Raw genomic sequence first — 27,825 nt, forward strand, 5'->3', positions numbered from 1 at the left:
AGTCAGCATCTATGGGCCTATAAATGGGCCTGATCAGTGAGGTGTGGCTGGGCAGCAGCCCCAGCTGAGGCCCAAGAGAAAGAGAGGCATGGCTGCTGGCCAAGCACTGAGAGAGAGAGAGAGGCAAGGGCTGATCAACAGCTGCCATGGAGGCTATGGATCAGACCCTGATTCTCTCTCCCTGGGCCTCCCTTTGGGCCTGATACTCAGCCCCCTTGGCAGTCCGTGCTGGGTTGCAGTGCCTGCAGCAGCGGGGCAGTCAGTGCTGGGTCACAATGGCAACCCAGCACTGACTTGCGGTTGGTCGAGCCTTCAGTCGTTTTGGAGGTTACGACCCTGGGTTTTTATATATTAGGATACTTGTTTGTTGCCATTTTTATTCTTTATGCTTGTGGCCCTCCTTTTCTTTCTATTTCTTTTTCTTAAAACAGTCCCTTTAGCATTTGTTTCTAGTTAATTGGCGTTTTATTTATTCTTTTTCTTAAATTTATTTTTAATTTATTTTATTTTATTGTTTAAAAAATTACGTATATTAGTACATATATCTCCTTTTTTCCCCATAGACCTTCCCCCAGCCTCCACTACCCCCTGTCACATGCCCTCATCCCACCCCCCAAGTGTCTTGTGTCCATTGGTTGTGCTTATATGCATGCATACAAGTCCTTTGGTTGATCTCTTTCCCCACCTCCCCAACACTCCTCAGTCTTCCCACTGTAATTTGACAGTCTGTTTGGTGCTTTACTGCCTCTGTGTCTATCTTTTTGTTCATCAGGTTATAATGTTCTTTATTTTCCATAAATGAGTGAGATCATGTGGTATTTTTCTTTCATTGCCTGGCTTATTTCACTTAACATAATGCTCTCCAGGTCCATCCATACTGCTGCAAATGGTAAGAGTTCCTTCTTTTTTACAGCAGCATAGTATTCCATTGTGTGGGTATACCATAGTTTTCTAATCCACTCATCTGCAGACGGGCATTTAGGCTGTTTCCATATCTTAGCTATGGTGAATTGTGCTGCTATGAACATAGGGGTGCATATATCCTTTCTGATAGGTGTTTCTAGTTTCTTGGGATATATTCCTAGAAGTGGGATTACTGGGTCAAATGGCAGTTCCATTTTTAGTTTTTTGAGGAAACTCCATACTGTTCTCCACAGTGGCTGCACAAGTCTGCATTTCCACCAGCAGTGCACGAGGGTTCCTTTTTCTCAACATCCTCACCAGCATTTGTCGTTTGTTGATTTGTTGATGATCGCCATTCTGACAGGTGTGAGATGGTACCGCATTGTCATTTTGATTTGCATCTCTCGGATAATTAGTGACTTTGAGCATGTTTTCATATGCCTCTTGGCCTTCTTTCTGTCTTCTTTCAAAAAAATTCTATTGAGGTCCGTTGTCCATTTTTTTATTGGATTATTTATCTGCCTTTTATTAAGTTGTATAAGTTGCCTGTAGATGTTGGAGATTAAACCTTTATCAGTGATACCATTTGCAAATATGTTCTCCCATACAGTGGGCTTTCTTGTTGTTTTGTTGATTGTTTCTTTTGCTGTGCAAAAGCTTTTTATTTTGATGCAGTCCCATTTGTTTATTTTCTATTTAGTTTCCATTGCCCTAGGACAGTGATGGCAAACCTATGACACGCGTGTCAGCACTGACACACGTAGCCATTTCTGATTACACATGTCTGCTGAGGTGGCCGCATGCCAAAGATGAAACATTTGCTGCTCCTGAGGATGAAACATTTGCGAAATAATGTTTTTTCCTCAAAGTGACACACTACCCGAGTTATGCTCAGTTTTTTGGCGAAGTTTGACACACCAAGCTCAAAAGGTTGCCCATCACTGCCCTAGGAGCTGTATTGGTGAAGAAATTGCTTTGGCATATGTCTGAGATTTCTCTGCCTGTGGATTCCTCTAGTATTTTTATGGGTTCCCATCTTATGTTTAAGTCCTTTATCCATTTTGAGTTTTTTTTTTTTTGGTATGGTGTAAGTTGGTGGTCTAGTTTCATTTTTTTTTTTTTTTTGCATATGTCTGTCCAAATTTCCCAACACCAGTTATTGAAGAGACTGTCTTGACTCCATTGTATGTTCATGCCTCCTTTGTCAAATATTAATTGAGCATAGTGGTTTGGGTCGATATCTGGATTCTCTATTCTGTTCCATTGATCTGTATGTCTGTTCTTGTGCCAGTACCAGGCTGTTTTGAGAGCAGTGGCTTTGAAATACAGCTTGAAATCTGGTATTGAGATCCCACCTACTTTGTTCTTCTTTCTCAGGATTGCTGTAGCTATTCGGGGTCTTTTTTTATTCCAGATGAATTTTTAGAGAGTTCTTTATAGTTCTTTGAAATATGCCGTTGGTATTTTAATGGGGAGTTCATTGAATCCATAGATTGCTTTGGGTAGTATGGACATTTTAACCTTTTGCACTCGGATGTCGAGTGTGACTCGACATGGTTAGCATCGGTAGCAGCTCTTTTTATACTCTTTGAATGTATCAATAATTTGAAATATAAAAAAATCCAAATAAATAAGTTTGTATGAAAAGAAACTCCAGTTTTTTATTCTACTGCCACGCTTTGTAAAGTCTGGGGTATTTAAAAAATTAAATCCCGAGTAGAATAAAGGAATCGAGAAAAAAGCCAGTGAGTGCAAAGGGTTAATGATGTTGATTCTACCAATCCATGCACATGGTATGTTCTTCCTTCTGTTTACGTCTTCCTCTATATCTTTTTTCAGTGTCCTGTAGTTTTCCACGTATAGTTCTTTTACCTCCTTAGTTAAGTTTATTCCTAAGTATCTTAATTTTTTTGGTGCGATGGTAAATGGGATTGCTTGTTTAGTCTCTCTTTCTGTAAGTTCACTATTGCATGAAGATTCGTGCAAGAATGGGCCTTCCTTCCCCTGGCTGCCGGCACCACCTTCTCTCTGGCTGAAGCCACCTTTCTGCTCTGGCCCGGAGCTGCCTTTACACTCCAGCCCGGAGCTGCCTTTATGCTCTGGCCCGGAGCCACCTTTCTACCTTCCCATGCTGCCCATAGGCCTGGAGTGGATTGGTTCCTGAGTATGCAAATTAACCTGCCATCTTTTTTGGGTTAATACTCACTCCTGATTGGCTGGTGGGCATCGCAAAAGTATGGTCAATTAGCATGTTACTCTTTTATTAGATGGGTGTTGGATTTTCACAAATGCTTTCTCTGTGTCTATTGAAAAGGTTATGTTATTCTAATCCTTCATTTTGTCCATGTAGTATGTTACATTTATTAGTTTGTGAGTATTCTACCAAACTTGCATCCCCAGAATAAATCCCATGCAATCATGATGTATGATCTTTTCAGCGTATTCTTGGATCTGGTTTGCTAATATTTAGTTGAGGATTTTAGCATCTATGTTCATCAGGGAAATTGGCCTGTACTTTTCTTTCATTGTAGTGCCCATATCTGGTTTTGGAAATAGGATAATTCTTGCCTCATAAAATGAGCTTGGAAGTCTTCCCTCCTCTTTAATTTCTTTGGAATAATTTGAGAAGAATAAATGTTAGTTTTTCTTAGAATGTTAGCAAAATTCAACTGTGAATCCATCAGTACAGTACTTTTGTTTGCTGTGAATTTTCTGATTATTGCTTTGATTTCATTAGTTGTAACTGATATATTCAGATTTTCTGATTCTTCTTGATTCACTTTTGGAAGATTGTATATTTCTAGGAATTTATCCTTTTCACCTAGGTTATCCAATTTGTTGGCATAAAGTTGATCATAGCATTGTCTTACAATCTTTTGTATTTCTGTGGTGTCAATTGCTACTTCATAACTTTCATTTCTGATTTTATTCATTTGGGTCTAATTCATTCTTCATTGAAGAGTTTGTCTTAAAAGGTTTGTAAATTTACTTGACTTTTCAAAGAACCCACTCTTGGTTTCATTGATGTTTGTATTGTTTCTTTAGTCTCTATGCCATTTATTGCCACTCTGATCTTTATTATCTCTTCCCTTCTACTTAGTCTGGGCTTTGTTATTCTTTTTCTAGTTCATTTAGGTGTATGGTTAGATTGTTTACTTAAGCTTTTTCTTGCTTCTTGAGTTAGCCTGAAATGCTGTGAACTTCCTTCTCAGGTCTACTTTTGCTGTGTTCCATAGATTTTTGTTTTTGTGTGTTAATTTTCACTTGTCTTCAGGTAACTTTTTATTTCTTTTTTTATCTAACTTTAACTCATTAATTGTTTAATAATGTTATTTAGCCTCCATATTTTTAATGTTTTCAATTTTTTATTATAATTGACATCTAGTTTTATACATACTACTGTGGTCAGAGAAGATGTTTTATGTGATTTCAATTTCCCTATATTTATTAAGACTTAGTTTTTGTCCTAAAACTTGGTCTATGTTTGATAATGTTTTGTGTGCACTTGGTAAGATTGTATATTCTCCACCTTTGGGATGAAATGTTCTGTAAATATCAATTAAATCTTTCTGATCCAGTGTGTTGTTTAAGGTCACTGTTGCCTTATTATTTGACTACCTGTTGATGTCATTGAGTGTTACAATCCTTTAGTATGACTGTATTTCTGTAAGTCTATACTTTAATGTCCACCAAGTTTTTCTCTATATACTAGAGGCCTGGTGCATGAAATTCTGCACAGTAATGGGAGGGTCCCTCAGCCTGGCCTGCACCCTCTCCAATCCGGGACCCCTTGGGGGATGTCTGACTGCCTCTTAGCAATCCAAGACCGCTGGCTCCTAACTGCTCATCTGCCTGCCTGCCTACCTGATCACCCATAACCCCTCTGCCTGCCTGATCGCCCCTAACCACCTCTGCCTGCCTGCCTGATCACCCCTAACTGCTCCCCTGCTGGCCTGATCAGCCCTAACTGCCTCTGCCTTGCCCCCCACCTGGGACCCAAGATTCCCTCCATCAGCCAATTGCAGGCACCTGGGACCCGGGCTTCCCTCCCTCTGGCCAGCAGCAGGCGCCCAGGACCATGGGGTGGGTGGCTTGTCCCTCTCCTGGGCCGCAGCTGCAGGCGCTGGTGCCCAGGAGTGCAGGGTGGGCCAATTGGCCTTCTCCTGGGCTGCAGGCACAGGCACAGCCACTGGTGCCTGGGACTGCAGGGCATGTGGCTTGTCCCTCTCCTGGGCCGCATCCTGGCTAGTCCCCATTCCTCTCTCGTGAGCTCATTTGTGCCTGGCTGGTCCCCATTCCTCTCTCCCCAGTGTTTCGTATCTGAGCCATTATGGTGTGGCAGCATGAGGGTGTGATGACCATTTGCATATTAGCTCTTTATTATATAGGATAGCTGCTCCTATTTTGGATGCATATATGTTCACAAGGGTTATATCCTCTTGTTAGATCAATCCCTTTAGTATTATGTAGTGACCTTTGTTGTCTTTCTTATGGCCTTTGTTTAGAAGTCTATTTTGTATGATATAAGTTTCCTTCCTGGGATTTTTTTGTTTGTTTGTTTCCATTTGAATGGGATATTTTTTTCCATCCCTTCACTTTCATTCTGTGTGTATCTTTTGTTCTGAGATGGTTCTCTTGTAGACAGCATCTATATATGGGTCATGTTTTATTATTCATTCAGCTAACCTATATCCTCTATTTGGAGCATTTAACCCATTTAAATTTAAGGTTATCATTAATAGGCACTTGTTTTGCCATTTTATTCATTTTTAAATATATTTATTCATTTTTAGAGAGAGAGGAAGGGAGATGGAAACATCAATATGAGGACAAAACATTGATTCACTGCCTCTCACATCCCCCCTCCACACCAGGAATTAAGCCCACAACCCAGGTAAATGCCTTGACTGGGAATCAAACTTGGGGCTTCTTGGTCTATGGGATGATGCTCAATCCACTAAGCTACACCAGCTGGGACAATTTTCCTCTTTATATCTATGTTCCTCTCTTTCTCTTTTTATTTTCTTCCTCTTAAAGCAGGCCCTTTAACATTTCTTGTGATACTGGTTTTGCATTAATGAACTCACACTGCATCACTTTGAATATTTCATGCCAATTCCTTCTGGCTTGAAGTATTTCTGTTGAGAAATCAGCGTACAGCCTTATGAGAACTCCCTTGAAGGTAACTAACTGTCTCTGTCTCTCTGCCTTTAAAATTCTGTTTTAATCTTCGTCATTTTAATTATGATGTGTCTTGTTTTGAGTCTTTTTGAGTTTGGGACTCTGTGCTTCCTGAACTTGGATGACATTTTCCTTCACAGGTTAGGGAAATTTTCAGCCATTATTTCTTCAAACAGGTTCTCAATTGCTTGCTCAATCTCTTCTCCTCCTGGTATCCCAATGATGTGGATGTTTTTATGCTTGATGTCCTAGAGCAAGCATGTCAAACTCACAGTCCGTGAGCTGCATGTAGCCCACAACAAATATTTTTGCAGCCCAGCCAATATACCAGTATGCAAGAAATGTTTTAATAAAAATTTTATAACTTAATTTTATAATATCCTGTTATACATAATTATTAATAACTAACTACAATGTTCGTTGATGACTGATTACTATAATCATGTTGCATTCATTTTCCTTATGTGCCTTATGCGCAGGTGCACCATTTCTCTCCACTAATACTAGCAGCAAATATTTTAGCAGCCGATTGCCATATCATTAGTCTTGGACTGACTTGTTTGGTGTGCGCAACAGGAAATACTTTGCTTTTGGAGAACAAGAAAAATAGGTTTATTTGCATTATGTTTATTAATTTGTGCAGTTATTCAGTGTCTGGTAAGTTAACCTTTTGCACTCAGATGTCTAGTGTGACTCGACACGGTTAGCATTAGAATAAAGGAATCGAGAAAAAAACAAGCAAGTGCAAAGGGTTAATGTTTACAAAATATTAATTTTTAAAAAAAATGTTTTATATTTTATGTTAACGATTATTCATTTATTTCATCCCTTTGTATTCAGCATGTTTCTATCAAAATAAACATATATTTCTATGAAAATTAAAGCGTTTGTATTTTTGCAGCCCACATAAACTTAAACCTTGTTTATTTGGCCCATGTTAGCCTTTGAGTTTGACATGCTTGTCCTAGAAGTCCTTTACACTTTTCTTATTTTTCAAAATTATGTTTTCATTTTGTTGCTCTGCTTGGGGGCATACTGTTATCTTGTCCTCAAAATCGCTGTTTTGATCCTCTGCTTCATCTAACCTGTTGATTCGTTTTAGTGTTTTCATGTTAAATATTGTATTCTTCATTTCTGACTGGTTCTTTTTTATGGTTTCTATGTCTTTTCAAATTATTACTGTCTCCTTGTTTAAATACTCATTGAGATCATCCATTCTTCCTCTAAAGTCCTTGAGCATCCATATAACTATAGTTTTAAACTTTGTATCTGGTATGTTGCTTGCTTCCATTTCATTTATTTTTTTTTTCCTGGGGGTTTCTCTTGATATTTAATTTGGGGCATATTTCTTCATCTCCCCATTTTGTCTGCCTGTTTGCGTTGGTCTCTGTGTATTAGGTTGATCTGCTATGACTTGTTATGAAGATTTCATGATGTAGGTGTTTTGTTGGGTTCATTGGTGCAATCTTTCAGATCACCTGAGCTCAGTGCTCCAGGAATGTTTCTTGTGGGTTATATGCACTCTCCTGTTATAGTTGAGTTTTGAATGCAGCTGGCCCTTTTGTGGGTGGATTTAACATATCAGATTGGCTGATTATGAGGACAAACTTCAATCATCATGTATGAGACGCTGTGCAAGAATTGTCCCCTGAGGCAGAATCAATCCCAGAAATGTCTGGTGCCTGCCAGTATTCCCATTGTGTATGCTGCTTGTGTGGCTATTTAGGTGGAGCTCTGGTGTTGTCTGAAGCACACCACTGGTTGTGTTGGTTCTGCGTCTACTTGGGCAGTGTTCTGGTAAAGAACTAACCGTCTGGAGCAACTATGCTATTTACTGTTTGTGACTGTATCTACTGGGCCTGGGTGTGTTTGGGAAGGACCAAGCTATGTATAAGGGTCAACTTTCCTCCAATTTAGATCTGGGGCAAATCTATAAAAGGTTCGAGACTACCTAAGTTTTACCTTCATGTGTCATCTACTCTTCCTCCCCCTGAGGTTGCTTGGTTTTCCTCCCAAGCCTTCCTAGGAAAGACTACAGAGTGGGACCAGGCTGGCCATGAGTCACAGAACCTTCCATAGTGCACAAGCTCATTAGGGCAGAGCCTGGAGTTGCGATCATGGGGCTAGTGGATCCCCTATTGGGGGGCTGCATAGGGAAAAGTAGACTGTATCTAGAGCCATACCATCCAGGCTTGTTTAAGTTTCCAACTCTAGCTTCCCCAGAAGGAGCAGGCCATAGGTTCATGTTGGGTGCATCCAGCCAGCCCCTCTGCAGAAGCAAGCTCAGTAGGGTTGAGCAACTAGGAGACCAGAGAGGACAAATTAAAAGAGCCTCCACTGGGGGTGGACCAGATGAGTATGCAGAAGGGGCAAGCACTTCACCTTCCCCCTGTTCCACAGCCAGTCACACAACCCAGTGCCCATTGGAGTCTAGAGCCTCTGAAAGAAATACATGATGAAGGTCCAAACTCCAGGTAGCACTCCCTTACCCCCACAGAGCTGAGCTCCGCAGAGTGGGGCCACTGGGATTTTGGAGGACAGATCCAGACAGTCTGACATTGGGGGTGCGGGGGCATGCCAGAAAACCTGTAAGAGAGGGTTGGCACTTCTGCCACCCAAAGAAGAGCCTCTCAGGGAGACATGCTCCAAAGATCCCAGCTCCAAGTAGCTCTCCGTTCCCTCCACAGGACTGAGTTCAGCAGCATGGGTCCCCTGGCTGCCATAAAGGCAGGTCAAATGTGTCTCCTATTAGTGGAAGATTAAGCACACAGGGGGAGATAGTAGTGTCCCCCTCATGATATAGCTACACAGCCCAGAACACATCTGATTCCCAGACAAAAGCCTCCCAAAGAAACTCATGCCAAAGGTCCCAGCTCTAAGTATCAAATCTTTAAGTGTGGAAGGAGCACTTCCCCGTCCTGGGCAAGAGATTTTGAGGGTGATGCACTCTGAAGGTCCCAGCTCTGTGCAGCACTCAAATCCCCCTGCAGGACTGAACTCAGGCAGGATGGGGCCACAGAATGTGGAAGGGCAGGCTAAGTGATTCAACAGGTTGGGTGGGGCCACTGGCTGTGTGCTGCTGGTGAGGTAGAATGGTCCTTTTTCCAAAGGTGCAGTTATATCACTATTTGAGTCTCTCCTAAGACTTTCTCCAGAAAAGATGTGCCACAAAAGTCCTTGCTGGGAGTAGTGAACAGACACCTCTGCAGGACTCAAGCATGACAGAATGGTGTCACCAGTAGCTGGAGGACCAGGCAGTGCTCTCTCCAGGATGGTGCTGTAATAATAGAAGTGTTCACCCCTCAGAAGGTGGTGTCTAAGTCTCTAGCAGACTTAGCAGACTGTCTTCTCTCCCAGTTAGACCGAATCCCCACTGATGTTCTTCCCCACCCCCCACTGATTTTCACAACCAGATGCTATGAGGGCTCTTTTTCTTTTCTTTTCTTTTCTTTTTTTTTTTTGCTCTGGGTTGAGACTTCATGCTCCTGGGGAGAGGAAGTTTGCATCTGAGATATCCCAACGGCTTCTCACCTGCCACCCGTGTATGTGGGGACCAGTCCTTTTGGCATCTCTGCCCTTCTTCCCAGTCTCTAAGTGGCTTATTTTGTAAATCCTTGTTATAATAATTCAGTTAAACTAGCCTTCAGTGGTTAATTAGGTTGATTGCTCTATAATTTAGCTGTAAATCTAGTTTGGCCCTGGGAGGAGGTGAGTATAGCTTCCACTTACTCTGCAGCCATCTTGAATTCCCTTTCCCTGTTTTTTCCCCAGGAGTTTTGTGGTATTGAGTCTTACAATTAAGTCTTTAATACATTTTGAGTTAATATTTGTGAATTGTGTAAGAAAGAGGCCCAATGCATTTCTTATGTGAATATCTAATTTTCCCAATACCCTTTACAGAAGAGACCAGCCTTTCCTCCAGTATTCTTGGCATCCTGACAAATATTAATAGACTATAAATGTTCTTTTATAACTGTGAGTTTATAATTTGGTTCCATTGGTGTTGGTTTTTATGGCAGTACCATACTGCAATGATTACCATAGATTTGTAATATATTTTGAAATTGGGACATTTGATGTCCCCAGTTTTGTTCTTTCTCAGGATTGCTTTAGTTATTTGGGGTCTTCTGTGGTTCCTTATGAATTTTAGGATTGTTCTATCTACTTCTTTGAAAAATGCAATGAAATTTGAGATAGGGATTATGTTGAAACTATAGCTGGTTTTGGGTAGTGATGACTTTTTCACAATATTAATTCTTATGATCCATGAACATAGAATATATTTGTATTCTTTTGCGTTCCTTAATTTCTTTCATAAACATTGAAAATTTTCAGTGCACATATCTTTAACCTCCTTGGTTAATTCCTACTATTTTACTCTATTTTGTGCTATTACAAATGGTATTTTCTTCATTTCTCTTTTGGATGTTCATTATTAGTGAAACATTACTGATTTTTATACATTGATTTTGTATCTTGAAAACATTGCTAAATTCCCTTTTTATTCTAATATTATGATTTCTTGAGAAGAATTCTTAGGGTTCTTTCTATATAAAATCATGTTATCTTCAAACAGAGGCAATTTTACTTCTGTCTTTCTGACTTTCACTTCTTTTTCTTGCCTGACTGCTCTGGCTGGGACATCCCACACTATGTTGAATAGAAGTAGTGAAAGTTGGCACCCTGGTCATGTTCCCGGTCTTAGAGGAAAATCTTGAACCATTCATCATTTGGTATAATGTTATTGGCAGTGGACTTGTCATAAAAGTCATTGATTATGTTGAGGAATGCTACTTATATATTCAATTTATTGAGAGATTTTTATCACAAAAATGCTTTTTATGCAGCTATTGAGATTATCATATAATTTTTACTTTTCATTCTGTGAATGTGGTATATCGTATTTGTTGATTTTCATATGTTGAACCATCTTTCCATCCTAGAGATGAATCCCACCTGATGATGGTGCATAATCTTTTTACTGTGCTATTGATTTTGGCTTGCTAGTATTTTGTTGAGAATTTATGCATCTATATTTATCAGGGATATTGGGATGCATTGTTTTGTACTGTCTGCATTATATTTGAATGAATGTCTATTCAAGTCCTTTGCCCAATTTTCAATAGGATGGTTTGTGGTTTGTTTTTTTTTTAAGGTTTTTGCTACTAGTAGTATGAGTTCCTTATATATTTTGGATATTAATCCTTTATCATATATGCAATTTGTAAATATTCTTTCTCATTCCAAAGGCTGCCTTTTCGTTTTGTTGATTTTTAATTTTATGTAGTTCCACTTTTTTATCTTTTACTTTTGTTGCTTGTGCTTTATCTTTCATATCCAAAAATTCATTGCCAACACCCATATCAAGAAGCTTTTTTCCATACGTTTTCTTATAGAAATCTGATGGTTTCAGATGTTATATTTGTCTTTAATACATTTTGAGTTAATTTTTGTGAGTAGTGTAAGATAGGGTTCTATTTTAATTTTTCCACATGAATATCCAATTCTCCCAGAACCATTTTGAAGAAACTGTTGCTCTTAGTTGAGTATTCTTGGCTCTCTTATCAAATATTTAGTTGACTCTATATGCATGTGTTTATTTCTGGGCTCCGGATTCCTTTCCATTAGTCTATGTAACTGTATTTTTCCCAGTACAATACCAATGATTACTATAGCCCTGTAATATAATTTGAAGTCAGGAAGTATAATACTTCAGGCTTTGTTCCTTCTCAGGATTACTTTGCCTATTCAAAGTCTTTCATAGTTCCATACAAATTTCAGGATTGTTTATTCCTTTTTCTGTTAAAAATGGCATTAGAAACTTGGTAGGAAATGCATGAAGTCTATAGATGGCTTTGGTTTGTACAGACATTTTAACAATATTAATTCTTTCAATCCAGGAACACAGGATATCTTCCATTTTTGTGTCTTCTTCAATTTCTTTAATAAATGTCTTAGACTTTTCAGTGTATAATCTTTCACCTCCATCATTAGATATATTCCTAAGTATTTTTTTTTTATTTTTGATACTATTGTAAATGATGTTTTTCAGATAATTCATTGTTGGTGTATAAAATGCTACTGAGTTTTGTACGTTGATACCGAAACCGTACCACATTCATTAATTAGCTTTATTAGTTTTTTGGTGCTGCTGCTAGTATTTTCTATATATAAAATCTTGTCATAGGCAAAAAGAGTTTACTTCCTCCTTTGTGATTCAGATACCTTTTACTTCCTTTTCTTGCCTGATTCCTCTGGCTAGAATCCAGTACTATGTTGAACAGAAGTAGTGAGAGTGAGTACCATTTTGTTGATCCTGGTCTTAGAAAAATAGCTTTCATCATTGACTATGATGTTAGCTGTGGGCTTGTCATATATGGTCTTTATTAGGTCAATATGTGTTCCTTCTATAACTAGTTTGTTGAGAGTTTTTAACATAAAATTATATTGAATTTTTCTAATGCTTTTGCACCTTTTGAGATAATTACATGATTTTTATCTTTCTTTCTATTAATGTAGTGTATCATATTTATTATTTGTGTAGGTTGAACCATTTTTGCATCCTGGAATAAATACCACCTGATGATGGTATATGATCCTGTTGAATTTTGTTTGCTATTATTTTGTTGATAATTTTTGTATCTATATTTATCAGGGATATTGGCCTATACTGTCTTGTAATGCCCTTAAGTGGCTCTGGTGTCAGGGTAACTCTAGTCTGGTAAAATAAATTTTGGAGTGTTCCCTCCTTTCAAGTCTTTGAAAGAGTTTGAAAAGGACTGATGTTTATTTTTCTTTAAATGTTTCATAGAATTCACAAGTGACACCATCTGATCCCAGGCTTTTCTTGGTTGGCAGACTTTTTTTATTTGTTACTGATTCAATATTCTTACTAGTTATTGGTATGTTCAGCATCCTTCTTTATTTTCATTAAATTTATTGGGCTAACATTGGTTAATAATATAATATAGGTTTCAAGTGTACATTTCTATGATTCATTATGTGCCCACCAGCCAAAATCAAATTATCTTCTGTCACCATATATTTGACCCCTTTTACCCTTTACTACCCCCACACTTACCTTGCTTCTGGCAATAACCATACTGTTGTCACTGTCTATGAGCTTTTTTGTTCATTTGTTTTTCTTGTTCATCTGTTGCTTTCTGTTTTATATCTCACACTAGAAACCCGTTGCACGAAGTTTCGTGCAATAGACTTTCACCTGGCTGCCGGCACCAGTTTTCCGCCAGCAGCAGTTTACCTCTGGCCACCCGCCGATCAGAGCGCCTCCTCCAGCGCGATTGGCTACCCCGAGAGGAACTCCGATCAGGAGGCGCTCCAATCGGTGGGTGGCCAGAGGAAAACTGCTGCTGGCGGAAAACTGCTGCCAGCAGCCACGCTATCGGCCACCACCAGCGTCTTCCGCTGGCCCCATGGGCCCTTCCGCAGCGATGGCCTAACGGCTGGTGGGAGGAGCGGGAGTCAGGGACTCGCGAGTCCCCGCCCCCCGCTCCTACCGCCAGCCAATCGGCCACCCTGAGTCCCGCCCCCCGCGCCTCCAGCCGGCCCAATCGTGGGCGTAGCGGAGTGATGCAATTTGCATATTGCCTTTTTATTATGTAGGATGAGTGAAATCATGATTCTTAACTTTTTTTGTCTGACATATTTCACTTAGCATGATATACTCAAGGTCTTTATTTTCCTATGATTCAGTTTTGATACATTGAATATTTCCTAAAATTTATCCATTTATTCTACATTATCCAATTTGTCAGTGTATAGTTGACATAGTATCCTCTTATAATTATTTTTATTTCTGTGGTATCATTTGTACTATCTTCTGTTTAATTTCTGATTTTATATGAATCTTCTCTTTCTTTCTTAATCTACCTAAAGTTTTGTCAGTTGTCTTTGTTTTTTCAAAAAGCCAGCTCTTAATTTCATCAATATTTTCTATTGTTGTTAAGTCCCTATTTCATTTTTGTCTTCTCTGGTCCTTATTTTGTGTTTTTTTCCCCCTGCTAAATTTGGGCTTATGCATTTCCTTCTTTCTCTTGTTCCCTGAGGTGAAAAGTCTGGCTGTTTATTTGAAATATTTCTCTGTTTAGGCATTTATGGCAATTTAATAAATTGCCTAATATCACCGAGACAAAAATTATTGAGAATATTGTACTAATAATATATCTAGATTTAGACTATAAAGTATAACTACCCTTGATCTCTTTTGGTTTACTCTTGCATGGAATACCTTTTTTCTATATCTTCACTCTAAGTCTATGTGTGTTTTCAAAGGTGAACTGATTCTTTTGTAAGCAGTATACAGTTGTGTCTCGTTTTATATTTTTATTCCTTCAGCCACTCTATGTGTATTGATAGGAGAATTTTACCCATTTACATTTAAAGTAATTATTAATAGGTAAGGCATTATTATCTCCATCTAAATTACTTTCTGTCCGTCTTATAGTTTCTTTGTTCATTTCTTCCTCTTTTGCTACTTTCCTGTATGAATTGATAATTTTCCATAGTGGTATTCTTTTCTCTTTTGTGAATCTACTATAGGTACTTGCTTAGTGGTTACAATGAGGCTATCATAAAAAAAATCTCATAGTTACAATAGTCTATTTTAAGCTGATAAATCAACTTTGACCATATACAAAAATTCTACCCCTTTACTTCACTCCACATTTTATGTTTTTGATTTCACAGTTTACATCTTTTTATTGATATCTATTAACACATACTTTTACCTATGGTTATGTTAATCCATTTGTTTCTTATCCTATATAATAAAAACCTAATATGCTAAATGTGTCCAGTCGTCTGGTCGGCCATTCAACCAACCAAAGCAAAATATGCTAATGATATGCTAAGGCCACTCAACTGCTCACTATGATGTGCACTGACCACCAGGGGGCAAAAGCTCCAACCTGTAGGTTAGCTTGCTTCTGAGGTCCGGCCAATCAGTACTGAGCAAGATGGGGCCAGACATGCCCTGGAGCCCTCCCGTGGTCCCTCCCTGGATGGCCAACTTCCCACGTCCCTCCTCGGTCCCTATTGTGCACTGGTGGGGTTCCTCAGCCTGGCCTGTGCCCTCTTGCTATCTGGGCTTAGAGACCCCCCCACGAGTGCACAAATTTTGTGCACCGGGCCTCTAGTCATTTATAATAGATTTAAGCATACCACCATATTAGATTAATCTGAATTAGACTATATATGTAACTTTTACTTGTGTGTGTATATTCATATGTTTTCATGTTACTAATTAGTGTTCTTTTATTTCAGCTTGAAGAATTCCTTTCAGCATTTCTTGTAAGACAAGTCTAGTGGTGATGAACTTTGAGCTTTTTTATTTTTATTTTTTTATTCTGGGACAGTCTATTTTATTTCTGAAGGACAAATTTCCTTGGTACAGTATTCTTGGTTGGCAGTTTTTTCTTTCAGCACTTTGAATATATAATTTCCAGTCTTTCCTTGTTGCTAGGTTTCTGCAGAGAAATCTAATAATAGCCTTACGTGGGTTCCCTTGTATGCAAGGCTTTTTTTTTCCTCTTGGTAATTTTAACCTTCTCTCTCTGTATTTGATTTTTGACAACTTTATTATAATGTGTCTTGGAGGAGATCATTTTGGGTTGACATTGTTTGGAAACCAATAAGCCTCATGAACCTACTCAGAATTGGGAAGATCTCATCCATTATTTCTTTAAGTACACTTTCTGCCCATTTCTCCTCCTCTCTTCTACTTAAGGGACACCAATATTTTATAGATTGTTTCTCTTAATTTTATCCCATAATTCACATAGGCTTATTTCACTCTTTATCATTCTTTTGTTTGTTTGATTGGTTCTACTATGATTTCAAATGACCAGCCTTTGACTTCACAGATTCTTTCTTTTGCATGATCAACTCTGTTGTTGATATTCTCTATTGGACTTTTCATTTCATTCACTGTATTCTTTAGCTCTATGATTTCTGTTTTGGTTCTTTTAAAAAATTATTCTCTGCTAAAATATATTGTTTTGCTCATGAATTGTTTCTTTGAGTGTGTTGAATTGTCTCTCTGTGTTTTCTCATAGCTCACTGAGCTTCCTTAAAATAACTATTTTGAATCGTTTCTTTGGTAAATAGCAGATCTCCATGTTCTGGGGGCTCCATATCTTTGGGGGTCAGTTTCTTAAAAATATTGTGTTTCTTTAGAGATAAAACATTTCCTTGATTTTCACATTCCTTGCAGTCTGGCACCACTGTCTTTACATTTAAAGAAGTAGTCATACCTTGGCTGGTGTGTCTTAGTTGATTGGGCATTGTCTTGTGCACCAAAAGGTTGCCAGACTGATTCCCAGTGGGAGCACATGCCAGGATAGTGGGTTTGGTCCTACTAAGGGGCATGCAGGAGGCAGCTGATCCATGTTTCACCCTTGCATCAATGTTTATTTCTTTTTCCCTCTCCCTTCCTCTTTCTCTAAAAATAAAATCAATAAAAATATAGTTTAAATAAGGAAGAAGAAGTAATGACCTCCCTCAGTCTTTAGTGACTGGATTCATCTGTGCATCCAATAATGGATTTTATTTTTCTCCAGCAGTGAGCTGGAACTTCTCTGATGGATTCCTAGACTCGAAAAAAATCACTTTCATCTATGGGTCATTGTCAAAATCAGTGTTATTTAGGGGGAGGACAGAAGCAAACTATTCTGCCATTTTGATGACATTCAAAGGTGGTGTCAGAAATATGAGGGTACAGCATGCCACTAAACAATATGGACATATTAGGGAGGGAGTTTTGGGAGTGCTCATCTGAAATTTTTTATTAAATTTTTAAATTTATTTTGAGATCATTGTTAATTTGCATGTAGTTGTAGAGAAAATACAGAGGTATGCATTGGACCCTTTATTCAGTTTCTCTAATAATAAAATTTTGCAAAACTAGCCTATATAATATAAGGGTAATATGCAAATTGACCATCACTCCAACACACAAGATGGCCACCACAAGATGGCTGGCAGGGGAGGGCAGTTGTGGGTGATCAGGTCAGCAGGGTGGCCAGTTAGGGGTGACCAGGCCAGCAGAGGAGGGCAGATGGGGGCAACCGGGCCTGCAGGGGACAGTTTGGGGGGACCAGGCCTGCAGGGAAGGGCAGTTGGGGGGGCCAGCACTGCAGGGGAGGGCAGTTGGGGGGGAATCAGGCCTGCAGGGGAGGGCAGTTGGGAGGAACCAGGCCTGCAGGGGAGGGCAGTTGGGGGTGACCAGGCCAGCAGGGGAGAGCAGTTAGGGGCCACCAGGCTGGCAGGGAAGGACAGATAGGGGCAATCAGGCCAGCAGGGGAGGGCACTTGGAGGGGGACTAGCCCTGCAGTGGAAGGCAGTTTGGGGGAACCAGGCCTGCAGGGGAGGGCAGTTAGGGGCAATTGGGTCAGCAGGTGAGGGCAGTTAGGGGTGACCAGGCTGGCAAGGGAGGGAAGTTAGGGGTGACCAGGCCTGAAGGGGAGGGCAGTTGGGGGTGACCAGGTTGTCAGGGGAGGGCAGTTTCGGCAACCAGGCCAGCAGGGGAGGGCAGTTAGGGGTGACCAGGCCTGCAGAGGAGGACAGTTCAGGGTGACCAGGTTAGCAGGGGAGGGCAGTTAGGGACAATTGGGCTGACGGGGGAGCAGTTAGGCATCAATCAAGCTGGCAGGGGAGTGGTTAGGGGGTGATCAGGCTGGCAGGCAGAAGCAGTTAGGGGCAATCAGGCAGGCAGGCAGGCAAGTGGTTGGGAGCTAGCAGTCCTGGATTGTGAGAGGGATCCCAGATTGGAGAGGGTGCAGGCTGGGCTGAGGGACACCCCATCATGCACGAATTTTGTGCACCGGGCCTCTAGTCCTATATAATAAAAGCCTAATATGCTAAGGGTCCGGTCGTCTGGTCATACATTCAATCAATCAAAGCGTAATATGCTAATGATATGCTAAGGCCACTCAACCGCTCGCTATGATATGCACTGGCCATCAGAGGGCAGACAGTCGACTGGTCAACCAGTCGCTATGATGTGCACTAACCACCATGGTAGACACTCCAACCAGTAGGTTAGCTTGGTGCTGGGGTCTAGTCAATCAGGACTGAGCGAGACAGGCTGGACATGCCCTGGAGCCCTCCTGTGGTCCCCCCGCAGCTGGCCAACCTCCCGCATCCCTCCCTGGCCCTGATCGTGCACCAGTGAGGTCCCTCAGCCTGGCCTGTGCCCTCTCGCAATTCAGGACCACTCGGATGTCAGAGAGCTGGTTTCAGCCCAATCCTGCAGGCCAGGCCGAGGGACCCCACTGGTTCATGAATTTGTGCACTGGGCCTCTAGTAGTACAATAACACAGCCAGAATATTACCATTTTTATAGAACACAGTCAAGAGACAGAGCATTTCTATCATCACAAGGATCACTCTTGCTACTCTTTTGTAACCACACTCATTTCTCTCCTGACCCCACCTCCTTGTTATTCCCTGGAAACCACTAATCTATTCCCCATTTATAAATTACATTAAAACATTGTATAAATGGAGTCATACAATATGCAACCCTTAGCAATTGGCTTTTCTCACTTAGCATAATTCCTTTGAGATTCATCTAAGTTGTAGCTGGCTCCTTTTTACTGATGAGTAATATTTCATGGTATGAATGTACCATAGTTTGCTTAATTTTCACCCAATGAAGGACATCTGCATTGTTTCCAGCTTAAGCTATTATGAACAAAGCTGCTATGAACATTTGATTAGAGGTTTTTATGTGGAAATAAGTCTTCATTTCTCTGGAATAAATGTCCCAAGAATGTAATTGCTGGGTCATATGGTAGTTGCATGTTTCATGTCTTAAGAAAGTGCCAAACTATTTTCAGAGTGGCTGTACCATTATATATTCTCACCAGCAAAGTATAAATGGCTCAATTTTTCTGCATCTTTGCCAGCATTTGATGGTGTTACTATTTTTTATTTCTGCATTTATAATAGATATGTAGTACTATCTCATTGTGGTTTTAATTTGCATTTCTTCAACAATTAATTATATTGAACATTTTTTCATTTTTAACTGGTATCCATATATCCTCTTCAGTGAAATATGTTTATATATTGCCTATTTTCTAATTGGAATAGGTAGTTTTTTTTTACTGTTGAGTTTTGAGAGTTCTTTATATATTCTAGATACTAGTGTTTCATCAGATATGTAGTTTGCAGGTATTTTTTTTTTGCTAGCCTCTAACTTGTCTTTTCATCCTTTTCACATGGTCTGTCACAGAGAAAATTTTTCTATTTTGACAAGGTCTATTTTATCAAATTTTTAGTTTTTGGTTCAAGATTTTGGTGTCAAGTCTAAGAACTTTTCTACATAGCCCTAGATACACAGAGAAGATTTTCTCCTATTAATTCTAAAATTTTGTAGTTTTAAATATGAGTGTATTATCAATTTTGAGTTAATTTTTATTGGGTGCAAGTTTAGTTTGAAGCTCTTCTTTTAATTTTTGCCATATGGAATTTATTTATCCTTCCTCCAGTGAATTGCTATTCCCATGTATATTATATAACTAATATTACTAAGTTTGACAACTACTTCCACATGTTAGTAACTTTGAGTCACAAAATATATGAGTCACCACAGCCCTGGACTAGAAGAGTCTTGCAGACTAGAAGTAGAAATAAGAGAAGAGATTTGTAGGAATTCTGGGACATTTGAAACTAGCTAAGTTTATTTTAAGTCTTTAAGATTGCTATTACAGGTGGAAAGCTGTTCAGGTGAACCAGTGTTTAGATATTGGTACACAAGAGAGGACCTGAAGGGTATAGGTTGAGACTAGACAGGTGGGTAAGAAAACTGACACAAAAGCTTGGTATGACTGAGCAGGACTGTTTTCTGGTTGCTTGATTTGTGGATTTTACTAAGCTTTAAGGATTATCAGTCACAAAAACAGCCAGTCTCAGATAAGCTTCAGGGAACCTGGGCTAAGGTAATGGGGTACCATCCCATCACAAAGGTCAGTATGGTAAGGACAGTGAAGGAAATCAGAGTGAGAGAACCTCAGGAACTAAGAGCCTACAGGAGACAGAGGCAGGCTACTAGGACAGTAGCCCCTTTGTAGCCTGAGGACTCTCCACCTGCCTAGGGCTCTTTTCTGTTCATATCTCTGTCTAAAGAAGGGGCATATTCCCTCACAGGATTCTCCTATTCATACAGATCATATCTTTACGTATAGTAACTCCAGATTGCTTTCTAATATTATACTTCACTTTTCACCCCCAAGAGGTTAGGAGTGGTTGCCTTTAATTCCATATCTAAAGAGAATCACATTTGCATGATGAGGGAAAGAGGGTCTCCCAAGGGCAAAAAACAATAAGCAGTTAAAAGGACTGTCATGTCTAGATAGAGGGCCTCCAGCTGGGTACACTGCTTAATTGGAAATCAGGTATACGTAGGCACTCAGCTTCCTCAATGAAAAACAGTGTCATTAGGAGTAATTAGGGGGGCTTTATGTGACTGCTGGAATTTCATGCAACTTAAATCTGATCATTTTGTGTGGTGACTCATTCTGAACAATAGTCCACTGAGAAAGCAGAAGGAATGGTCTGGGAAACTGAGGTCTAAGATTGCCCACCCCTGGGGACAATAACAGTGGTTATCAGTAACAGAAGCATTTATTGGTAATTGAGGTGATACAAAAAAAAGTCAGCTGTTCTTCCTCAAAATGGAAAATCATCAAACCCCTTAGGTCAGTGATGGGCAACCTTTTGAGCTTGGTGTGTCAAACTTCGCCAAAAAACTGAGCATAACTCGGGTAGTGTGTCACTTTGAGGAAAAAACATTATTTCGCAAATGTTTCATCCTCAGGAGCAGCAAATGTTTCATCCTCGGCAGGCGGCCGCGTCATCAGAAATGGCTATGCATGTCAGTGCTGACACGCGTGTCATAGGTTCGCCATCACTGCCTTAGGTGGAGAAGAGAGAGAAGGGGACTTATAGTAAAGCTGACTTATGTTCAGTCACTTCACCCAGAAGATCCTCAGTTTCCTCATCGAGAAAATGGGGCTAACAATGCCTACCTTTTTAGGGGTGCCATAAAAATGAAAGAACTTACGTAAAATGACTGGGATTGAATAGACTCTCAGATAAACAGAGGGTAGTTCCTTTCTTTTATTTAACTAAGCATTTCAATTTTGTCTAGTTCATAAAAATGAGAAAATAGAGCTTCATTTCATATTCTAATTTATTTTCAATGTATTTTTCTTTTGTAAATACTTTAGTTTATAGTTCAGAGAAAGAGACAATGAATATCTGAATCTCCTTGATTCAGTTTGAAGTTCTTCATTCTGATTTGGGATTCTTGGTTTACCAAATATCTCCAAAACAATGAAAGAAAATTCTGCACATTTCCCTTACAGTTATAAATAAATTCTACACATTTTCTATTGCCCACCGGTCTCTAAATTGTTAGTAAAGTTTAGTTTCTCTCTCTCATTTGTTTAAGTAAAAATAAAAATAAAAATGGTTCTATTTTTTCCCTGTACCTGATGAGCTATCTCTGGACATAAGTACCTTATACTACTCATTCCTCAGACTTAAACCTTCAAGAACATTTTCTATGTACAGGGACACATGGGAATCCAGAAACTCTCCACCATGGAAATAAGCCTCGGAATATGAAAACACATAGCCTATGGCTTTCCATTCTCACAGAGAGTGAATGGTGGGGTGGGGGTGGAATAAGGTGGGGTGGGAGGAGTGTTGGTAAAAGGCAGATTTACCTTTTTGTTTAGAGACTTTTCTCACAGTCATTGCAGCCTGCCTCTTCTGATTTTCAGAAATTTCAAAGCCTAGAAAAATAAAAACACATTATTTTTTAAGAGAAACATAGACCTTTCTTAAATGTAAAAATTAGTATGTTCCTGGAAGAGAAATTTGGACAAGACATATAAAAAGTCTTTATTTAAAAATTTTACTTATTGATTTTAGAGAGAGAGGAAGGAAAAGAGACACAGAAAGGGAAACACTGATTTGTTGTTTCACTAATTTATGCATTCATTGGTTGATTCTTGTATGGGGATCGAACCAGCAACCCTGGCATATCTGGACAACATTCTAATCAACTGAGCTCCCTGACCAGGGCCTCAAAAGTCAACAAGGTATTACCCTCGGAGTCTGATTTCACTTTTTTGCATGTTTATATCAAGTTTTTCCAGCACCATTTTTAAAGAAACCATCCTTTCCTAACTTTGTAGTCTTGGCACATTTGTTGAAGATATGTTGACTTATATGTGTACATTTATTTCTAGGATTTCTATCCTATTTCCTTGGTTTATATGTCTGTCTTTATGGCAGTACCATACTGTTTTTTAAAAATATTTTTATTGCCTTTACCCCCCTGTTGTCTGTGTCCATTGATTAGGCTTATATGCATGCATATAAGTCCTTTGGCATTGGGGATGTGGGGGGTAATGGGGGAATAAGGACACATATGTAATACTTAATCAATAAATAAATTAAAAAATATTTTTATTGATTTTAGAGGGAGAGGAAGAGAAAGGGAGAGAGAAAGAGGAACATGGATGTGAGAGCAGAACATCAATCATCTTCATCCTGAACCCCCTGTACTACCCACAGGGGATTGAGCCTGCAACCCCTGCATGTGCCCTGACTGGGAATCAATCTTTTGTTGCATGGGACGATGCCCAACCAACTGAGCCACACCAGCGAGGGCAGCACCATACCATTTTAATTACTGTAGCTTTGGCATATATTTTGAATCAGGAAGTGTGATGCCTTCAGCTCTGTTCTCTCTTAGCTATTATGGGGTTTTTTGGTTTCTACATGAATTTTAGGAGTTTTTTCTATTTCTACAAAAAATATCATTGGACCTAGAGGATGTTATGCTAAGTCAGAAAGAGAAAGACAACTACCATATGATTTCACTTATATGTGAAATCTAAAGAGCAAGATAAACAAACAAACAAAAAAATAGAAACAGACTGATCGATACAAAGAACAGACTGATGGTTGCCAGAGGGAAGGGGGGTTGGGGGCTGAGTGAAAAAGCTGAAGGAATTAAGAAGTACAAATTGGTAGTCACAAAATAGTCATGGGGATGTATAAGTATAGCATAGGGAATATAGTCAATAATACTGTAATAACTATGTATAGTGCCATATGGGTACTTGTAATATTGGGGGGATCACTTTGTAAGTTACATAAATGTCTAATCACTATACTGTACACATGAAACTAATATATATATATATATATATATATATATATATATATATATATATATAAAAGCCTAAGCGATCGGACAACCAGCCAGTAGCTATGACACGCACTGACCACCAGGGGGCAGATGCTCAACACAGGAGCTGCCCGCTGGTGGTCAGTGCGCTCCCACCCGCTCAGCTGACTGAAGGGTGCCAGATGCAAGACTTGGGCTCACGGCTGGCTGGCGATCACAGCTGTGGCTGCATGAGCCTCTCTCACGGACACTACCCCTGCACGCCCCTCCCCCATCTATACTAGGACCGCGATCAGGACTGGCATCTGGATTGACTGGGCACAAGCCCATGGCTGCTTCTACATGCCATGCAAGGAGTGAGGCTGCCATGATTAGCATAATACCCATAATACCTAGGACAGGTGTGCAAAGACCACAGAGGAGAGGCAACAGCAGCAGGCGCAGTGGGGCCAAGATGAGTGGGAGCAGTGCAGCACCAGGTCGAGGATTGTGCTCCTCCCCAGTTTCCTGTCATTTTGCGCACTACTTTGTGCTGTGCAGGATCAATACGGACAACGGGCTGGAGCCCAACGAGATGGCAGGTAAGGCTGGGCTGCAGTAGCGCGAAGATCCACTGATCCCTATAGGCCAGGCCAAGGAACCCCATCAGTGCACGAGTCCGTGCACCAGGCCTCTAGTATAAAATAATATTGAACTTAAACTGTAATTGAAAAATTAAAATAAGTCATTGGCGTTTTAATAGGTTCACATTGAATCTGTAGATAGCTTTGAGAAGAATGGACATTTTAACAATATGAAGTCTTCCAATATGTGAACACAGAAAGAAGGTCTTTCTATTTATTTTTTTCTTTAATTTATTTCAGCAATATTTTATAGTTTTCAGTGTAGAAATCTTTCACCTCCTTGGTTAAGTTTATTCCTAATTCTTGCATTCTTTTTGATGTGATTATGAGTAGACTATTTACTAATTTTCTTTTTAGGTAGTTTGTTGTCAGTGTATATAAACACAACAGAATTTTGTATGTTGATTTTGTATCCTACACCTTTAATAACTTCATTTATTAGTTGTAAAAGCTTTTTGTGGAGTTTTTTGGATTTTCTATATGTAAAATTATATAATCTGCAGACAGAAATAATTTTACTTCTTCCTTTCTGATTTGGATGCCTTTTATTTGTTTTCATGCCTAATTGTTCTTGATAAAACTGCCACTACTATGCTGAATAGAAGTGGTAAAAGTAGGCATCCTTGTCTTGTTCCTAATCTTAGAGAAAAGACTTTCAGTTTTTCCCCTTTGAGTACGATGTTAGCTATGGGCCTTTCATACATGGCCTTTATTATGTTGAGGTAATAAAGGCAATGCATTTTACACCTAGTTTATTGAGAGTTTTATATCATGCAAGAGTGATGATTTTTCCCTATCCAAAGCAATTTAATGATTCAATGTGATCCTATCAAAACTCCAATGGCATTTTTATCAAACTACAAAGACCACATGTGGAACCACAAAAGACCCATAATACCTAAAACAAACTTGCGAGAGAAGAAAAAATCTGGAGGCATCATACTTCTTAATTCAAAATACATTCAAAGCTATAGTAATTACAGACAGATATGTAAACCAATAGGATAGGATAGACAGTCCAGAAATAAACTCAGCCTATATAATAAAGAGGGAATATGCAAATTGACCATCACTCCACTACAAAGATGGAGGCAGGAGTTTCTGTAACACAAGATGGTGGCGCCCACAGTGGGGGCAGAGTTTCCGTAACACAAGATGGCTGCACCAACAGTGGAGGCCGAGTTCCCGTAATGAGCCTTAATGAGCAATCACCAGGGACCTGAGGCTGTGCCCCCCTGCCCCTGTGGGGCTTGACAGGGGACCTCAGGCCATGCCCCCCACCCTGGCACCAGACCAGGGGACCTCAGGCTGCACCCCCTGCCCCAACGCCAGGCTGGGGGACCTGAGGCTGCGCCTGCCACCTTGAGGAGCTTGATGGGGGACCTCAAGGTGCACCCCCCACCCTGGTGCTGGGCCTGGAGACCTCAGGCTGATCCCCTCACCCCAGGCCAGGGGACCTAAGGCCATGCCCCCTGCCCAGCAGGGCTTGACGGGGACCTGAGGCTGTGCCCCCCTCCCGGTGCTGGGCTGGGGTACCTGAAGCTGCGCCTCCCGCCCATCAGGGCTTGACGGGGCACCTCAGGCCATGCCCCCCACCCAGAGGGGTTTCATAGGGGATCTCAGGCCACATCCCCCACCAGGAGGGGCTTGAGGGGGGCCCTCAAGGAGTGCTCCCCGCCCAGCCCAGACTGGGGGACCTCAGGCCACACCCCCACCCAGCGCCAGGCCAGGGCACCTGAGGCTGCACTCTCAGCCAAGCAGGGCTTGACAAGGGTGGGACCAGCTGGGTCTGTATCTAGCCCAATGGGGTGGGGGGGGTGGCCGGGTCTGGGTCTCATGTGATTTTGAGGCACAAGTGGGTGGGCGGGGACATGACTGTGGGTCCCATGGTGCACCCCAGACTCTGACAGGAGCAAGATTTTCATATATATTTTACTAATTTTCTTTCATCTCTGACACTTTTATTATAGAGAAAGGGCAAATAGCAACATTAAAATATTTCCTCTAATTAATTCCCTTTTCATGTGCATGAATTTTGTGCACTGGGCCACTAGTGTGTGTGTGTGTGTGTGTATATATATATATATATATATATATATATATATATATATACACCGTCACTATATCTTTGACAAAGTTGCCAACAATACAAAATGGGGAAAGGATCCTTTTCTCAAAAAATGGTGCTGAAAAAACTGGATGGATATCCACATGCAAAAGAATGAAACTGATCTCCTACCTTCCACCATACATGAAAATCAATTCAAAGTGGACTGAAGACTTAAATGTATAACCTAAAACTGTAAAAGTACTATAAGAAAACAGGGAATAAGCTTGGCATTGATCTTGGCCATGATTTCTTGAAAATTACACCAAAAACATAGGCACCAAAGCAAAGCAGATAAGTAGGACTACATCAAACTAAAATACTTCTGCATAGCAAAGAAACAATAGAATGAATAGGCAACCTATGGAATGGAAGAAAATATATTTGCAAACTATATCTGATAATGTGTTAATTTCCACATATAAGGCACTTCTATGTGGAACACTCAATCGCAAAAAAAACAACAACAAAAAACAAAACCCAAAACAAAAAACCTAAAACAAAAACAAAAAAAATCCCACAAATAACTAGATTTTAAAAATGGGCAAAGGACTTATATAGACATGTCTTCAAAGAAGACATACAAATGGCCAACAAGTATATGAAAAGATTGTCAACATTTCTAATCATTAGAAAATTCAAGTTTAAACCATAAGAAATCACCTCACTCCTATTTGGATAGCTATTATCAAAGATAAGTATTGGCAAGGATGTGGATAAACTGGAACCATAGTACACTGTTCAGAATTAAAATGTTTTAGTCACTATGGAGAACAGTAAGGAGGTTCTTAATAAAATTAAAAAAAGAACTATCATATGATTATTAATCCCACTTCTATATATATATATATATCCAAAATAATTACAGTCAGGATCTTGAAGAGATATCTGTACTCACATGTTGATTGTAGCACTATTCCCAATAGCCAAGATATAGAAACAAATTAAATGTCCATAAATAGATGAATGGATTAAATAACATGTTATATACATATAGTGTAATACTACTCAGCTCCAAAAGGGAAGAAAATTCTGCCATATGTGACAATATAGATAAATCTGTAGGACATTATGGTAAGTGAAATATGGCAGTCACAGAAGGACTAATATGGCATCATTTTTTATATTAGGTATATAAATTAATATGAGGTCAAACTCATAAATGCACAGAATAAAATGGTGATTCCAAGAGGCTGGCTATAGGGGAAATGAGGAGTTGCTGTAGAATATGTATAAAGTACCCTTTATATAGGATACTAGAGGCCCGGTGCATGAAATTCGTGCATGAGGGGGTGTCCCTCAGCCCAGCCTGCACCCTCTCCAATCTGGGACCCCTTGAGGGATGTCAGACCACCCATTTAGTCCTAAACGGGCACTTGGACATCCCTCTCACAGTCCAGGACTGCTGGCTCCCAACCGCTTGCCTGCCTCTGCCTGATTGCCCCTAACCACTTCTGCCTGCCAGCCTGATCACCCCCTAACCACTCCACTGCCAGCCTGATCGACGCCTATCTGCTCCCCAGCCAGCCCGATTGCCCCTAACTGTCCTCCCCTGCAGACCTGGTCGCCCCCAACATCCCTCCCCTGCTGGCCTGGTCACCCCTAACTGTCCTCCCCTGCTGGCCTGGTCACCCCTAACTGCTCTACCCTGCAGGCCTGGGCCCCCCCCTCAACTGTCCTCCCCTGCAGGCCTGGTCTCCCTCAACTGCCCTCCTCTGCTGGCCTGGTCACCCCTAACTGCCTTCCCTGCTGGCCTGATCACCCACAACTGCCCTCCCCTGCTG

The 27,825-nt window shown here is 40.3% G+C and overlaps 1 protein-coding gene across 5 annotated transcripts in view; it reads right to left on the bottom strand.

The window, feature by feature from the left end:
• The window catches only part of ARHGEF9 (Cdc42 guanine nucleotide exchange factor 9), a 387,554-nt gene that overhangs the window by 16,764 nt on the left and 342,965 nt on the right, over positions 1–27,825 (bottom strand). For 4 of the 5 annotated variants that reach the window (XM_079764371.1, XM_079764370.1, XM_079764374.1 and 1 more), the window contains one exon: positions 21,837–21,905. In XM_079764371.1, coding sequence (XP_079620497.1) covers positions 21,837–21,905 — 69 coding nt within the window. Of the gene's footprint in view, positions 1–20,805; positions 21,021–21,836; positions 21,906–27,825 lie in introns of those variants that run through there. The other variant, XM_079764372.1, reaches the window with a different exon arrangement.

Source organism: Cnephaeus nilssonii (assembly GCF_951640355.1).
Source record: "Cnephaeus nilssonii genome assembly, chromosome: X".
Lineage (NCBI taxonomy): Eukaryota > Metazoa > Chordata > Mammalia > Chiroptera > Vespertilionidae > Cnephaeus > Cnephaeus nilssonii.